Source organism: Martes martes, assembly GCF_963455335.1.
Source record: "Martes martes genome assembly, chromosome: 16".
NCBI lineage: Eukaryota > Metazoa > Chordata > Mammalia > Carnivora > Mustelidae > Martes > Martes martes.
The window spans coordinates 61,530,152-61,546,554 of NC_137904.1; the positions used below are offsets into that span (position 1 = coordinate 61,530,152).

Here is a 16,403-nt window from a genome sequence, read left to right on the forward strand (position 1 = left end):
TCCACCCATTCTGTCACTATCAGCTCACTCTCACGAGGACAACCTGCCACCGGTAGATAAGTGCCCCTCCCCCCACCTCTGGCTTCGGCTCCCCAGGCAGAAAGGGACCCGTAGGTGGGGGGAGCACGCTGGAGTGGCAGGGAGGGACAGCGTGACACCACCCCACCCCCTTGCCAACCCTGACCCCACAGGCCTGGAGGCTGCCCCTCCATGCCCCGCCCTCCCCCCCCCTCCCGCCTGCCCCCGCATGACACAGGAAGTGTCGGCCCCAGAGAAAGCAAAGGAAACTGTGGGGGGGGGGGCGAGAAGTGGAGGGGGGAGGAGATGGCGGGAGAGCTGGGGTTCCTGTCATGTGACCCCTCCCCCGGTTCCCTCACAGTCCCGCCTAGCGTGGAGGGAGCCAGTCCAACGAGGGGGCTCCTCGGGGACTTGGTCCCTTGTCCCCAGGTGAGCTGGGTGCAGAGTGGCGGGAGGAGACAGAGCATGAGGGGCTGAGGTCTGGAGAGAAACAAGGTGCTGGGACTGCTGAGGGGTGGGGTCCCCTTCCCAAGTTGGGGCTGTAGCCACAACTCCTCATCTGGGGTCCCTGGGGGGCGGGCAGACCCAATCCTGAGGGCTGGACCCTGGGTAGCAGACGTAAGGGGGAGGGTCCCAGTACATCCAAACCCCCCAGGATACTGGATTCTAGGAACTGTCAGGGTTTGGGACAGGGGCCTGTTCCCACTGGGAGAATTACTATGGGGAGAAGAGCCAGCATTGTCTTGCCAAAGGGTGACCCCAAAGGCCTGTGGCCACAGGTGGCAGGTGTGACCTGGCTCCAGTAGGCCTCGGACCCCATCGCATTTCTCTGTGGCCACACCTGGCTTTGTCTTTGTCTGGGACAATCCCGTCTTCCCATTACCTTCGGATCTTTCTCCCCACTGACAAACAGGAAAACTGAGGCCTCTGGCAGGGGGTTGCTTTGAGATGTGCCTGGGGACCCAGCCCAGAGCTGCTCCCACTGAATTCTTTTCTTCATCTCTGGCTGTGCCAGGGCCAAGAGCTTGAAGCTCACCCAGCAGGAGGCCCACGTCCCTTCTAGAAGGAGGGGATTGCAGCCCGGCGCCTCCAACCTCAACCCCGCCGCAGAGATGCTGAGGCAGCGGTCAGTGCAGTCCAGCCAGGCCCTCGTGGAGCCCGAACCTGAGTCAGGGGCCGAGGAGCTGGGGGAGCAGGAGGTGGAGCGGCTGTGGTCCTCCCAGGCTCAGGTGCGGGAGCTGCCCTACGCCATGGTGGACAAGCGCTTCATTCGGTGGGTGTCTCCCCCACCCCCCGCCTTGGGCAGGACCCGTTGGAGGCCAGATGGTGGGGGTGGGTGGGGCACCACCCAGAGGATGCACGGGTGGGATGGGGGTGGAAGTCACCAGCCGTGGGAAGACGCCTCTGGCCCCTGGCATTGCCCTGCCTGGCCCCGGTGGGCACAGCGGGTGACTCAAGGACGCCCCATCACCACCCCAACCCAGGCAGCTGCGGGAGCCCAAGGGGGTGAAGACCTCTTGCTGGCAGCGATGTCAGCGCAGGTGGCGGACTGTGCGGCGGCGCCTAGGGGAGGCAGCGCAGCGGCTGGCCCGGGGCTTTGGGCTCTGGGAAGGGGCTCTCTACGAGATCGGGGGTAGGACCCGCACCCCCACCCCCACTTCCCACCTCCCACCTCCCTTCTCTGGAGGCTCAGGGTCCGGTTTAGAAACCCGAGGCCACCGTCCCGCTTGCCATCGTCCCTTCCGCCCTCACTAGACAAACCCCCCACCGCCGAACAGGGCCCCCCTCCTTCACACCCCTCCCGCCCCCGCCGGGGCGCAGAACTAGGCGGGCGACAGCACCCCCAGGTGGCTGTCAGAGGTACTGCTGGCCACTGATCCGCGGTCCCGGCACCGGTCGCCCTCACCCTGGTCACCCGCACCCTGGAGGCTTGGTCAGCCGTCGGGTTCTCAGCGGGCGCCTGGCCCGGTGCGGCTCCGAAGGCCCCGCTGCTCTCCTCGCAGGCCTCTTTGGCACCGGAATCCAGTCCTACTTCACCTTCCTGCGTTTCCTGCTGTTGCTCAACCTCCTGACCCTGCTGCTGACTGCCGGCTTCGTCCTGCTGCCCCTGCTCTGGCTCCGCCCCCCTGACGCGGACCCCTCCCTTAACTTCAGTGAGTGCCCAGCCTCCCCCCTACAATGAGATCCTGGAGGCCCTCCTGCACCCTGGGGACCCTGGGGGGCTGGTCCAGGGCTCAGAGCGCTGGGACAGCATTGTCCTGCTAGAGGCCAGCCCTGGGACTCTCCCTGACCGTGCCTTGTAGGGCGCCCTCCTCGGGTCCTGCTCAGGCCTCCCCCGGGGGGGGGGTGCTCTGGAGGAGATGAGGGCAGAGCCTCACCTATGCCTTGGGGACCCTTCCCTACTGCTCCCCTCTCCCTCCCGACAGCCCTGGAGTGCCCTGGTGGCCTCCAGCCCCAGACTGGTGTTCCCAGATTCCACAATCGACTTTGGAACGTTTTAACCGGCAGGGTAAGTGAGCTCTGTCTCGGTGATGCATCAGGAGGGCTGGGGGACCTGGAGAACTGGCCCCAGGGGACCGCCGTCTAAGAGGACCCCCATCCCTTCAAAGACATTGGCTTCTAGGGGGACGGTTTTACATAAACAGGCCGGCGGGGACAGTGATGGGGTCAGAGAGAGGCTGAGGCCAGGATGCACAGCCCAGGGCCATGGTCCTCAGTACCCAGCTGGGGGAGGGGGCGGTGTAAAGGACGGAAGGGAAGAGTGTCCGGGCCTGTGGGGTAGGCACCACCCCACCCCCGTCCCTGGGTGCCACAGAGAGGTCACCGAGCAGACTCCTGTATTCCGGTCCTCTCTCTTCGTCAAAGCTGTGTGGCCTCGCTCTGGGACTGTGACATGGTGGGGATGCTTTCCCTCCCTCCCTGTCGAGGATTCGGTGACAGTTGGAGAGCCAAGACAAGGGAAGCACTTAGCACACAGCCTGCATGACCCCGTTCTCACCGTCCACACCCCCAGGCCTTTGCCGACAGCTATCTCTTCTATGGCGCCTACCGGGCAGGGCCCGAGAGCAGCTCGGCCTACAGCATCCGCCTCGCCTACCTCCTGAGCCCGCTGGCCTGCCTGCTGCTCTGCTTCTGTGGGACTCTGCAGCGGTGAGAGCAGAGCCCCTGCCTGCTTCTGGCTCTTTCCCTGATCACCCCTCCCTTGGCTTGCAGGAGGGAGGGCCCCGGCCTCGTTCGGGCAGGCTCATCGGTGGTTTCACGGCCCCGATTGTGTCCCCAGTGGCAGAGCTCAGGCACACCGGCCCCATATCCCCACCCCTGACCCCAGCCTGCACCCGGGACTGTCCGGGGCTTCCCGCCCCAGACTTGGGTCCCTCCCCCATGGGTCCTCGCCTCCTGCTCCCTCCAGGATGGTGAAGGGGCTGCCCCAGAGGCTGTTCCTCGGCCAAGACTACAAGTCGCCTGTCAGCGTCAAAGTGTTCTCCTCCTGGGACTTCTGTACCCGGGGACAGGAAGCGGCCACCATCAAGAAGCACGAAATCAGCAACGAGTTCAAGGTGTGTGCAAGGGTCTGGTGTGGGGACGTGGGTGTGTGCACGAGCACATGAGCGTGTGTGACTTAGCGTGTGAGCGGGTGTGATTTGGGAGTGTGCGCACACAGGCGTGTTCCAGCCAGAGGTGGGGCTGTGCCAGTGTTTGGGCATGAGCCCACCCACCCCGTGCAAGGGGCAGTGGTGTAGATAACACCGGCCCCCGCCCCTCACCTGCACCTGTCCCAGGGTCACACCAGCCTCGCCTGGATCCTGGCAGCCCGTCTCCCCACGAACACTGACCTGGACGTGACCGCCTCCCCACTCCACGCGGCACCCTTCTGGCCTGGGAGAGACCCGACCGTCTGTGTCCCCACCCCCATGACAGGTGGAGCTGGAGGAAAGACGACGGTTCCTCCTGGTGCAACAGGAGACCCGGGCCCAGAGGGCCTGCCACCTGCTCACCCACCTGCGGGTCAACGTCCTCATCGGGCTCCTGGTGGTTGGGGCCATCAGTGCCATCTTCTGGGCCACCAAGTACTCACAGGACAACAAAGAGGTGCCAGGCCACGGACATGCGTTCGTTTAACCCTGGCCAGAACTCTGGGGGGAGACAGGGTGGTCCCACTTGGCAGGGGAGCCAGCTGAGACTCAGAGAGGTAGACACAGTGTGCCTAAGGTCCCGACGGGCCAGACCGCCTGCACCCATGGTACCCCCAGCCGCCGTGTTATCGCTGGGAACAGTCCGTGGGCTTCCTGATGTCAGGCCTGCTCCGGGGCGACACTTGAGGGGGCTGTAGGGCGTGGGGGTGCTCCTGGGGACCCTCCGGTCCCTGGGTACCCCCTTACCCGCTTTCCCTGCAGGAGTCCCTGTTTGTGGTGCTCCAGTACCTGCCCCCTGGGGTCATCGCCCTGGTCAACTTTCTGGGGCCCCTGCTCTTCGTCTCCCTCATCCAGCTGGAGAACTACCCTCCCAACACGGAGGTCAACCTCGCCCTCATCTGGTGAGTGCCGCCCTTGGGGGGTGATGGGTGGGACAGCCATGTGGAGGGACAGGTGCAGAGTGCGCTGTGTCCTGCTGTCCATCTGGGTTATCGCCTGAAGCTGGGGCACCCGAGCAAGCGAGGGCTTGCAGGAACTTCCAGAAAACACCATCTCGGGAGCCTCCATCTAAGGTTTTCCGGTCCCTTCCATCCAGAGCCAGCCAGCAGCCCGCACCCCACACCAGCCATTCAGAGAGGCCAGTGACAGAACAGCTAGAGGGGGTCGGGAGCCAGCTCCGCGCACAGGGAAACTGGGAACGTGGGATGTCACCCCGTGACAGCCTTCTCATGACCTGTGACGCGGGGACCATCTTCCCCCCCATTTGACAGATGGGGAAACTGAGGCTCACGGGGGTCAAGTGCCTCAGCTGAAGGCAAGCCCGCCATGCCTGCTGGGTGCGTGTTTGGTACAAGCCCTCCTCCAGCCCCATGCTCTGCTCTGTCCCCTCTCTCATGACCAGGATCCTGCCTTGGACTGGAAGCCCCTCTCGGAGCCTCCCCTCCCTCCGCGAACCCCAGTTCTGCTTTTCTGTCTGCCATGCCCACCCCGCCTTGGCTCTGTCTGCTTTGCCTTCTGCTTCCCGGGGGCAGAAGCTGTCCGAGCCCATTCAGCTTCCCTGCAAGGTGGACTGTGGTTTGAAGCTTTATCTTTGGAGTAGATGGTAGCGCATGCACATGGTAGAAAGTTCAAAATGCTCCAAAGGATGAAAGAGGAAAAAATCAGCCCCCACCTTCCCGGCTTCCCAGGCTCCCTCAACAGAAGACCCACTATTCCCGGGCAAACTGCTGTTGCCTGTCGGCTCTGAAAGTCCACCCCTAGATATAAAGGGCACGTGATGGTTGGGGGGCTAGCCATCCCACCCGTGTGGTCCGGTGTGGCGGTGTCCGGGGGTGTGAGGCTCGAGTGTGATGCGTGAGACGGTGTGAGTGGGCTAGCGCGTTAACAGGCACGAAGAAAGCTCGCCTGTGCTCGAAGGATGCGAAAGGCTCATACATGCCAGCAAAACTCCAGACTGACTGTGGGTGGGGGAGGGGAGCTGGACTCCGCAGTGTTTCCCAAAGTGATTTCAAAACAGAACCCTTCTCTCGTGAATCATCTGGAGACCAGGATTCTGGGGAACACCCTCTGGGAAAGACGGCCACGGACAGAGCAGGTTGAAAGGAGGCTGGGCTCTGGGTTTAGAGGGAGCTGGACCCGGAAGAGACGTGATCCCAAATAGAGACGGGCCACACGTGGAGCCTGGGTGGAATGGGTCTGAGTGCCTGAGCCCCTCCCCCGACACCGTCCCGCCCCCCAGGTGCGTGGTGCTGAAGCTGGCCAGCCTGGGAATGTTCTCCTTCTCTCTGGGCCAGACCGTGCTGTGCCTCGGTAGAAACAAGACCAGCTGTGCGTCCTACGGCTACAACGCCTGTGATTACCAGGTGGCTGGTGGCTCCATCCAAGCCTGTCCCTCCCGCCCCTCTCCAGTGTCCCCGTTGCGCGTGGGCAGCACACCTCCAAGGGGCACCGTACACAGCGCACCACGTGCTCGCTGTGGGGATTCCCTGCTCGGATCTCACCCCGGGGGCCCGGGCCCTAACTCAGTAACCATGTCAGACTCTGGGCCCTGCTCCGCCACCACAGGGGCCCCCCGGGGGTGGGGGAGGGGCGGCTGGGGGCCAGGGGTGACTGGTCCCCCTCTGCTCCAGTGCTGGGAGAACGCGGTCGGGGAAGAGTTGTACAAGCTGAGTATCTTCAACTTCCTCCTCATGGTGGCCTTTGCCTTCCTCGTCAGCCTGCCGAGGAGGTGAGGCCTGGGGACCCCCACGGTGGGGGGGAGGGGGCTTATCTGGGGGTGGCTGCAGTTCTTCCCATGGGTGTCCGTGTGAGCCAGTGGGGCGTGCTCGGTCCCTGGTCGTGACTGATGTGGGTGCCGGGACGCTCCCCGCCCCCAGGCTGCTGGTGGAGCGGTTCTCGGGCCGGTTCTGGACCTGGCTGGACCGGGAAGAATTCCTGGTGCCCAAGAATGTCCTGGACATCGTGGCGGGGCAGACGATCACCTGGATGGGCCTCTTTTACTGCCCCCTGCTGCCCCTGCTCAACAGCGTCTTCATCTTCCTCACCTTCTACATCAAGAAGGTGAGCGACACGGGCTGGGGAGGGGGCCGGGGGGCGGCTGGGGGGGGCGGCGCGTGGAACTCCTGTCAGCAGGACGGGTCTCAGGTCCCGCTGCCGCCCGCCCCCTCGGCGTCCCTTCCCTGGGCCTCGGGCTCCTTGGCATCTGCGACTGGCTAAGGACCCCCATTTGCCGTTGTTTGCCCCCCAGTACACCCTGATGAGGAACTCCAGGGCCTCTCCAAGGCGGTTCCGCGCCTCCAGCTCCACCTTCTTCTTCCAGCTGGTGCTCCTCCTGGGCCTGCTCCTGGCCGTCATGCCCCTGGGCTATGTGGTCAGCAGGTGAGAGCAGCAGAGGCGCCCGCGGCTGGTGGGCGGGGAGCTCCTGCCCGGGGGCCCTGCTGCCAGCCCTGCCCTGGCTCTCTCTCCCCAGCATCCACTCCTCCTGGGACTGTGGCCTCTTCGCCAACTACTCGGCCCCCTGGCAGGTGGTCCCGCAGCTGGTGGCCCTCCGGCTGCCGCCCCCTGCCCAGCGCGCCCTCCACTACCTCGGCTCCCACGCCTTCAGCTTCCCCTGCCTCATCCTACTCAGGTGCCTCTCAGGGCAGCAGGGGCCGAGGGAGGGCACACCTGGGAGGAGGCCCTTCCTTCGATGGGCACCCCCCAGGCAGTCTCACGGGGCCTCCCGGGAGCCAGACAAGGACAGGCAGGGAGGCAGGGTCCCAGGGGGCGGAGCGAGGGCCCAGAGGCAGGTAGGCCTGGATAGCGCCTTGGGATGTCACCCGTGAAGCAAGTACCCATGTGATGGGGGAAACGCAGTGCCTCCTGCAGACGCGCTGAAAACCTGCCCGGAGCGGAGAGGGGCTGCCCGCGGGAGGAAGGAGGGGACAGATACAGGGGTCTGCAGGGAGAAGAACCGGGGAGGCGTTTTTGAGAAACTGAGTTGGGAGAGAGAAAGGTCGGGGAGGCGCCACTGACCTTGGATCTCCGTCTGTCCAAAGCCTTGTGCTGACCGTCTGCGTCTCCCAGTCCCAGGCCAATGCCAGGGCCATCCAGGGGCTCCGCAAGCAGCTGGTGTGGGTGAGTGTCCGTTGGGCTGCGGAGGGGCCAGACTTCGCCCGGGAGCGTGGCCTCGGGCCGGGAGCCACCGGACAGGAACACGGTTGATAGTCGATAGCACGCTACAGCAGTAGCATCACCTGGCCTCAACTAACTGCACAGCTGACATTTAACTCGGGCTCTAGGTGGCGGGCGGGGACAGGACCCTGGTGGGGGCGTGGTCTCGGACCGGACGGGGGCGGGACCCTGGCGGGGCGGGGCCTCCAGGGGGGGACTCTTGGGGGAGGGGCACTCTTGGGGGAGGGGCGTGGTCTCTGGCTTGGCTGGGGCGGGACCTGAGGGCAGACTGGAGGCGGAACCGTGGCGGGGCGTGGTCTCGGTGTGGAGGCGGGGCCTACGGGGCGGGGGTTGTGCCGGGCGGGGCTAGGGGCGGGGCCTCGGACGGGGCCTGGCTGGGGATCCAGGACCGCGGGCCGCAGAGCCGCCGCGGCCGGGCGGGGTGCTTCTTCCCGGCTGGCTCCCCGGAGGAGGCGCCGCTCGTAACCGCCCGCTCGCTCCCCACCCCCTCCGCACAGCAAGTCCAGGAGAAGTGGCACCTGGTGGAGGACCTGTCGCGACTGCTGCCCGAGACGGGCTCCGGCGGCTCTGTGGGGCCCGAATCCCCTCCCTCCCGAGCTTCCCGCCCGCGGTCTTTCTGCCCTGGATTCCCGTGTCCCGGCTCCCCGGGCCCCAGGGCCCCTAGGCCGGGACCTTGCCTCGAGGATCCAGCCAGGCCAGGCGGTGGCCCTGTCGCCGCCCCTAGATTCCGCTTCCCCAGCGGCTCGGAGCTGTAGCACCCACCCCGTCCTCCTCCGCGAGCCTCCCCAGGGCCTGACCTACCTCCCTGCCGCCAGACTGTCCCTGGCCCCAGGCTCCCGCCCCCTGGTGACTGAGGCTCTCAGCGGGCCCTCCAGCAGGACGCGGGAGAGCCCGGGGGCAGCGGGAAGAGAATATGGGAAATTGTATTTATATTTTTACCTCAGTCCTGAAAAGTTTCCATTTTTGTTGAATGTTTTATAATGTACATAATATATTACGTAGTCATATAGCAGAGTAGCCCCTGAATGCAACTTACAGATACACATTTATGGGGTTGCTCAGAAGTGCCCCCACTGTGGGGAGCACCACTGCAGCGTCTCCGGGAAGGGCAAGGCCTGGCCACCGTCGAGCAGACCTGCGCTGTGGATCTGCTGTGTTCTGAGGGCGCATGGGCCCCCACAGCCTCCCGGGGCTCCTTCTCCACCTGTGAGACCCCTGAGCTCCACGAGCAGTGCTTGCGTCAACCAGCAGCAGAGCGGATCCTGGAACTTGGCTCCAGCATGCCCACGGCGTGCCAGGAGCGCTCCTGACCCTGACTCTGATCCCGGGGGCTTCCCTGAGTCTGCGGAACGGAGGGTCCAGGGCCAGCCTCTCCCTGGCAGGATTCCTCACCATCTGTTCTAACCCAGGACCCCACATCAGCAAAGTGGGCCTCCTCAGGCACCCGGAAGCCCCTGCCTCTGCTGCGGTTCTCAGTCCGTGGTTCGCAGCCTTAGAGGACCGGCCCTGTGCCGAGGCTGCCGACGTGCTCAGCCCAGGTGTGGCCAGCAGCCGGGCATCGGGACTCCCGAAAGCTGCCTGGTAACTCTCCCTGGCGGCCGGGGCTGAGAACGCTGGCCTGAAAAACTGCTGGGAGAGAGGCTCAGGAGAAGCCCCATGACATGCTCTCCAAGCCTCTGTTTCCACCAGGGGCCTGGCTCCTGGCGGGATTCCCAGCCTGGGCGCTCTGGCCTCAAGCCCTCAGGCCCGGGCCTTCACGTGGGCCTTGAAGCCTTGGCCAGCCGGGCCTGTCCCATGGCTGTTCTCTCTCCCTCACCCGGTGTCACATGACCCTGTCAGCCTGTCAGCAAATGCCGGGCCTCCTTCCAGGGAAACACACAGTGCGGTGGGCTCAACTGGCCAAGGGCCACCGGCCTGTCCCGGGTGAAGGTGACCCCTACTTTTAACAAGTGGCTTGGGGCCAGTGTGTGGCCCCCGCCCGCCTCAGTTGCAGGAGCTGGGGGCTTGGCAGAAATGCAGATTCTTAGGGCACCGCCCCCCCCACCCTACCCCCCCGGCCCGACCGCCTGACACAGAAACTATAGGGGTAAGGCCCAGCGCAGCAGACATTCACAGAGAACCAGCCAAGGGCAACACCAGGAGAGGACAAACTTGGGGAAACCAAACTCTGGGCCTGTTTGCTCGGCTGAAACATGGGGCTGACACCACCCTCTTCTGAGTGGCTGCGAGCATTAAATGGGCAATTACATGTCAAGTGTCCTGATATGTACCTTGAGTCATGAGGCTTTATTATGGCCTGACTCCATACAATCCAGGTGACCTGGACCCTCGTGAGTCCTACCTACGTGCCGCCTGTGGAGGGAAGGAGCAGAATAGCCCAGAGAACTAGCCCCCTCTGCAAACACTCCAGGCTGACGCACAGGTGGTCGCTGGGGCAGGGCGACACGCAGTCCCATCAAAGCCTGCCCACCTCGCTCTCCTCTGCCCTGCTCCCCAAATACACTGATTGAAGGAGGAGGCTCCTCACGGCCGCCTGAGCTCAAACCCCATCCCCTGGGCACAACACGGAGGGAAAAACACAAGTTTTTGGAGACGAACCGGCAGCAGCCTAGACGATCCCTCTGTCTTACAACCTCAGTTCTTCCGGTTCCTCCCCCAACCACTGCAGCAGAGCGAGGACAGACTTCCCGGAAGGGAAAGAACGGAGAGAATTTGGAGAGAATGCTCTTGCTCCCCCCATGCATGGAGGTGGCCCTAGGGCGCACCCCCAGGCTATGAACCCGGACTCTGGGTGGCAAGTGACAGATGCTGATTCTTGCCTCCTGGGCAGACGGGGGACCAGCACGGCGACTGACAAATCTAGTCCCCAGCCGAGCTCTGGGACGTCAGCCCCCAGGCTCCGGCTCCCCCCCCACCCCACTCCCCATCATCCCTGCCGCTGCCCCCACGTGAGCAGGTCATCTGCTCGACCGGCTTCCCACCACTCCCAGACCTCTCTGGCCTCCACGCCTTTCCCCGATGAGGGCCAAGGGTACCCGAGGGCAAGGCTGTTCGTGCCTTCCTTGGGTCACTGCTGGACTGTGCAGGGGGTGGGCATGTCGTCCACCCAGGGAGCTCTGTAGGAGAGAACAGCCCCTACAGGAAGCAAATGGATCCCCGGGGCGGGACATCTTACCCAAGGAAGGCAGCCCAGATGGGCGTCTCCCGCACAAACTAAATGAACCAGTCTAGCAGCCCCGGGCTTGGCTTGGGAGGATCCCAGCTTGCCTGGGGCAGGCAGGAGCCAGGGGTCAGCTGCGGGGCTGGCTGGGTCCTGGCCCACACCTCACCTGCTCCCTCCATTCCCTCTGAGCTCCAAGCTGCCCTGAGCCCCCAGCCCCGAGGGGACGCGCCCTGGTCCAGCCTTAGTGTTCCCAGAGGTTTCCTGGCTCACCCCACCCTTCCTTCTCCCTGGATCCAGTGAGCTCTGTTGCAGACTGCCGAAAAGGCCACGCCACCACATGTGATGTGGTTTGGCCTCCTACCGGTCTCGCTGGCATTGGGTCCAGATCCTGGGGAATGACCGCCGTCCATGGGCAGGAGGTAAAACCCCTCCCCGCTCTGAGCTGGCCCTCCTGCAACACATCCTGGGGGGACCAGGGGCCTCATCCGGTGAGCTTTAATTTGGGGGCTGAGCCCAGTGTCAGCCGCCCAGCAGGTGCCCACCAGGTGGTCACTAAGGAACCAGCGTGAGATGGGCCCAGGCGGCCTCTCCTGCCTGTCTCTCTAACGGGCCCAGCCCCCTAGGTCTCCTGTGTGTATGTCAGACTCTCCTGGGGGAGTTTGGGAGTTTGTGATAACCGGCCCATCCTGATAATTCAAAATAAGGACCTCATCTCAAAATCAGAAGATTAGCAACCTTACTACCCCCTCTCCATGTAACATACATATTCCAAGGCTTAGGGGTGCACATCTTCCCCCCAAACAAGCCAGGTTTCTACAGTTCAGCTGAGATGGCTGAGTGTAAGCCCCTGGTTTGGCTTCGAGGCCCAGGGGCCTCCTAATCCCCCCAGAGAGTGCGGGGGCCTAACTGTTCTGGGCCCAGCCCTGGCTGCTGAGGCATCGGGGGGCTGTGGCCTCTGGGTTATCTGCCTGCTGCAGGCACCCATCCCAGGAGCATCCCGGGGGCCCCAGAGTGAAGGTGGCCCTGCTGAGGGAGCTCTCGCTAGCCTGAGCAGGGCCCTTACCCCGGCATGCCGCTCCTTCTGCCGCTGTGCTGGGCCGTGCTGGGTGAGCCCATGGGGACACCGTTGGGGGCAGGAGGGACCACTGCCAGGGCCTTGGGGAGGCAGGCTGAGGGTGCAGGGATGCCAGGGAGCACAGGAGAGGGACCCGGAGGCACCGATGTTTCCAGGAGCATGAGGACAGCAAGGGAAAGCCATGGGCTTGAGTCCCAGACCAGCCCCTTACTGCACAGTGTGGCCCGGTGGCTGGGTCCCTGTGCTGGACGCACTGTTTACTCAGCCACCAAATGGCTGATGATTCTGAGTGTTGTGTCCTTGAAAGAGCTTCTGGGAGCGAAGACACTTGTTGAGTCCTGGGCCTCCCTTCCGGCCTTGGCAGGAGGCTCTCTGGGTGGTGTCGCGTATCCCCTCCACTCCGGGCTCCCTGCTTACTACCTTCGTTCGCACCCACCCCTTTTCCAGCCACCAGCAGCTTCTCCGTGGAGCCAGAGGTAGGTGAGTAGCCCAGCACGCTTGAGGGAGACGGTGGGTGCCGTGGTGGGTGCCGTGGTGGGTGCCGTGGCTAGCGGAGATTGCTGATGGTGAGCGGGCGTCTGGTGGTGGACAGATGGAGAGTTCTGGAACTTGGCCTCAACCCCTGCAGGGCCCTGGAGAGCATGGAGAGGAGCAGGGTGAACAGGCCAGTGGGGGACCTCCAGGGCACTTGCGGCAAGGAAAGAGCTGGCTTCCGGTTGGGCTACGGAGCAGGGAGGGAAGGGGAGCAGAGGGCGTGTCCCTGGGCAGGTGCACCCCAGTCCTTCTACTACAGGTCCACTCTGGAGCGGATCTGCTAGGTGGGTGTGATCCCAGGGAGGGCTGGAGCGTCCAGGGCGGGGCACTCAGGCTAAGGAAGTCCAGACTCTCCCCCGAACCCCCCCACGTCTGGCAAAGGAAGTCTGACTTATTCTCCCAGGCAGCCGGAGGGCAAGGGGCCCTTCTCCACCAGGGGGTGGTACAGAGCCAAGGGGAGGGGACTCGCCTGGTCCCGCCTCGGTGCCGGCCTCCCCCACCTTCCTTTTTTTTTTTTTTTTTAAAGATTTTTTTAATTTATTTATTTGACAGACAAGTAGGCAGAGAGGCAGGCAGAGACAGAGAAAGGAGGAAGCAGGTTCCCCGCTGAGCAGAGAGCCCGATGTGGGGCTCGATCCCAGGACCCTGGGATCATGACCTGAGCCGAAGGCAGAGGCTTTAACCCACTGAGCCACCCAGGTGCCCCACCCCCACCTTCCTTTTCCAGCTCTTCCCCCACCCACCCCATTTCTAGTCCTGTGACCCTTAAGGTCAGGGTGGTGGGTCACCTCCTCTCACCAGGCTTCGGGGGTGGTGTTCCTCCCTAACTTGTCTCCACCATCACCTCACTCGGGTCACCGGGTCGCAGAACTGGCATCTGTCTCTCTTCCCCTGAAGGGTGGGTCTCACTTGAATGCGGCACAAGCAGAATTATCATTTCCTCATTTGCTTTAAAAACAAACACGTCAGTTCTGGTGTTTCTGCTAAAAAGAGAGCGGTTGAGGCGGCAGACGTTTGCGTCCCCGTTTCGGGAAGTACCTGGCCAGGGCTGGTGGGCCCCCCTTGGCCCCTGACTTCTGCTCAGACTACTTGCCCAACAAGCCTTGCTAACTAAACTCCGGAGAGGCCCGCTGGGAAATCATTCATTCATTCAGCAGAGACCGTAGGAGCCCCTGCTTGGTGCCAGGCACTGTTCTAGACCCCAAGATGGTCCACAAGGTGCAGAAAAAAACAAAGATCCCCCCCACCCCTTCCTGTAGCTTACATTCCAGCGGGAGCAGGGCAGGGCGCAGAGGACAGAGGGTAGTGACTAGAAGCACCTTCTACTGTGTGCTGGAACCCAGTAAGTCCTGGAGAGAACCAAACAGGGGAGATGGGGAGGGAGCACGGGGCTGGGGACCAGGGATGGAATCCCAGGGAGCCATCAGGCGGTTCCTGGGATCCAGAGGAGAGACTCGGTGATGGCCAGAGCCCCCGGGAGAAGTGATCAAGATGTATTCTAAAGTCAGGCCAGCAGCGTGTAGGGAGGGGATGGGATGGGATGCGAAAGACAGAACCGGAGAAGGTGATCCCAAAGTTTTTTGCCTGAGCAACTTGAAGGATTGACCAAATAAAGTGCAGCCAGACCATAAAATATTACTCAGCTAAACGCTTCCGCGGGAGCTAGCAGTGGGGCACAGAGATGAGAAGTTAAGGAATGGAAGAGCCGGGATGGTCTCTGGAAGGTGATCTCCGTCGGTTGTGAGATCCCCGGGGACTGCGGCTGGGGCAGTATTGAGAGTGGTGGGAACCTGGGGCAGGGATGTTCAAGGAATGATGGGTGTTTCTAGGCAACTAACCCCGGGGAGCAGGGTACAATGCGTCCGAAGACATGGGGTTCCAGGCTGGTGTTTAGGAAGGAAGGCAGGAGAATAGTCCAGACATGCCAACAGGATGTCCACCCCTGTCCTCCCAGGTCAGTGCTGGGGAGGCTGTGGGGACCCCACCACCCAAGACAACCACGGGGTAGGCCCTGCCCTGGAAGGGGAGGCTGGTTCCCGTAGGCATTGGTGAGGTGTCGGAGTCCCAGCGGAGCCTACATTCCAGAGGGCTCCGCGGGAGGAGGCCAGGATCGGGAAGGTAGGGGAGGCGGTGGGGTGAAGGGGGATGGGCAGAGCCTCCTAAGGGGGGGAACAGGCAGGGAGGGGGGCCTGGGGGGCTGGGGCTGCCGTGAACGCAGGACAGTGTCCTCAGTCAGAGGGGGGATCTCTGGATGAAGCAGGGATTCAAGCTGGATCGGACTCCCGAGAGCGAGCAGAGGGACCTTGACGGACGGGCCTCCGGTCCTCTGTGTATCCTAAAACCTGTGCGGAGTTTCTCAGTGACGTTCTAGAACCCCTCGGAGGGGGTGCTGTTGTAACTTCCTGGGCTGCCGTAAAGAATTACCACACACCGGGTGGTTTAAAACAACAGCCAGTCGCTCTCTCCTAGTTCTGGAGGCTAGAGGACCAAAACGGTGGTGTGGCAGGGAAGGGCTGACCCAGACCTCCTCTCTCCTGTCTTCTGGTGGCTCCTGGCAGTCCTTAGTGTTCGTGGCTGGTGACAGCATCCCTCCAACTTCTGCCTGCCTCTTCCCATGGCCTCTCCCTGTGTGTGCGGGTCTCTGTCTCTCCTCTTACTAGGGCCACTTTCATCCACTGTGGATCCCTGGACAGCATCTGTAAAGACCCTGTTTCCAAATAAGGCCCATTCATGGGACCTGGGGGATGCGGCTTGACCACATCTTTCTTGGAAGACACAATTCAACCCTCAACACGTGGGCTGCTTGTTCAAAATCAAATCAAAATCAAATCCCACACCCGCCCACCTTAGGTCTAATACATTGGATCTCTAGGGTTGGGACTCAAATCTCCAACCTCTGGTTATCACAGACACAAGTCTGGAGAGGGGCGGGGGCGACCCTGAGGTCCCCCCATTTACCCAAGGGGCTTCCTTCTCCCCTTAGCAACAGAAGGTGGCTCTGCACGGCCACCCCCCCACCCCAACCAGCCCAGCTCGGCTCGGCTTCAGGTGTGAGTGTGGGCCTGTCTCTTCATCACACTCAGTGTCCTGTCCCACCCTCCAGTGCCCGGATGCACTTGATGAATTTTTAATTGAATGCCAGACCTCTCCCTCTTGCTGGGTTAAATGCATAAACGAAACGGTCAACAGACAAAGACCACACGAATCTTGTTAGAGCAGAAAGTGAATGCCCGTTGCCTCACGCAGCCAAAAGTGACTCTGGTCTGTGAGTTTATGTAAATCAAGTTTCTATTACTGGCCCTCGAAATGGAAACCAAGGTGGCCCAGCCTTTTCTTTCAACTTGTATGAGTCGTTTCCCTCCACAAAGAGAGCGAAGAAAAGTGTCATCGCACTGAACCCCCTGAGCCCCCGTTTCCCCCTGTGGAGGGAGATTCGGGCCCCAAGAGCATCTGGGCAGCCAGGAGCTGGCCCTTTGGCCCGGGGCTGTGCCCACAGCTGTTGGTGTCTGTGCAGCCCTGGGCAGGGCTAGAAATCTGTTCTGGAAGGTTCCTGCGGGTTGTCAGGACCGCGGTTTCTCAACCTCAACTCTCCTGACATTGGAACTGGACGGTTCCGTTACGGGGGCTGTCGTGGGCAGCCCCCGTTGGAGGTTTTAGTGACCTTCCTGGCCTCCACCTACTAGATAAAAGAGCACTCCCCACCCCACCATTCATGGCAACCAAAAATGTCTCCAGGCACAAAGGTCCCCTGGAAGGCAAACCAAAACCGACCCAAGCTGAGAACCACTGGTCTAGAAAGAAAGAACGC

At 62.6% G+C, this 16,403-nt stretch overlaps 1 protein-coding gene across 1 annotated transcript; it reads left to right on the forward strand.

Moving 5' to 3' along the window:
- Nucleotides 1–1,130: 1,130 nt before the first annotated feature.
- TMC8 (transmembrane channel like 8) lies at nt 1,131–8,834 on the forward strand (the record flags this gene model as incomplete). Its single annotated transcript, XM_080825790.1, has 15 exons — nt 1,131–1,291; nt 1,503–1,651; nt 2,022–2,171; nt 2,445–2,527; nt 3,032–3,168; nt 3,428–3,575; nt 3,937–4,107; nt 4,413–4,552; nt 5,890–6,013; nt 6,281–6,378; nt 6,527–6,710; nt 6,898–7,028; nt 7,120–7,278; nt 7,688–7,766; nt 8,321–8,834. 15 exons carry the CDS (start codon nt 1,131–1,133, stop codon nt 8,576–8,578), a joined length of 2,172 nt encoding a protein of 723 aa, XP_080681916.1. The 3' UTR covers nt 8,579–8,834.
- Nucleotides 8,835–16,403: the final 7,569 nt, after the last annotated feature.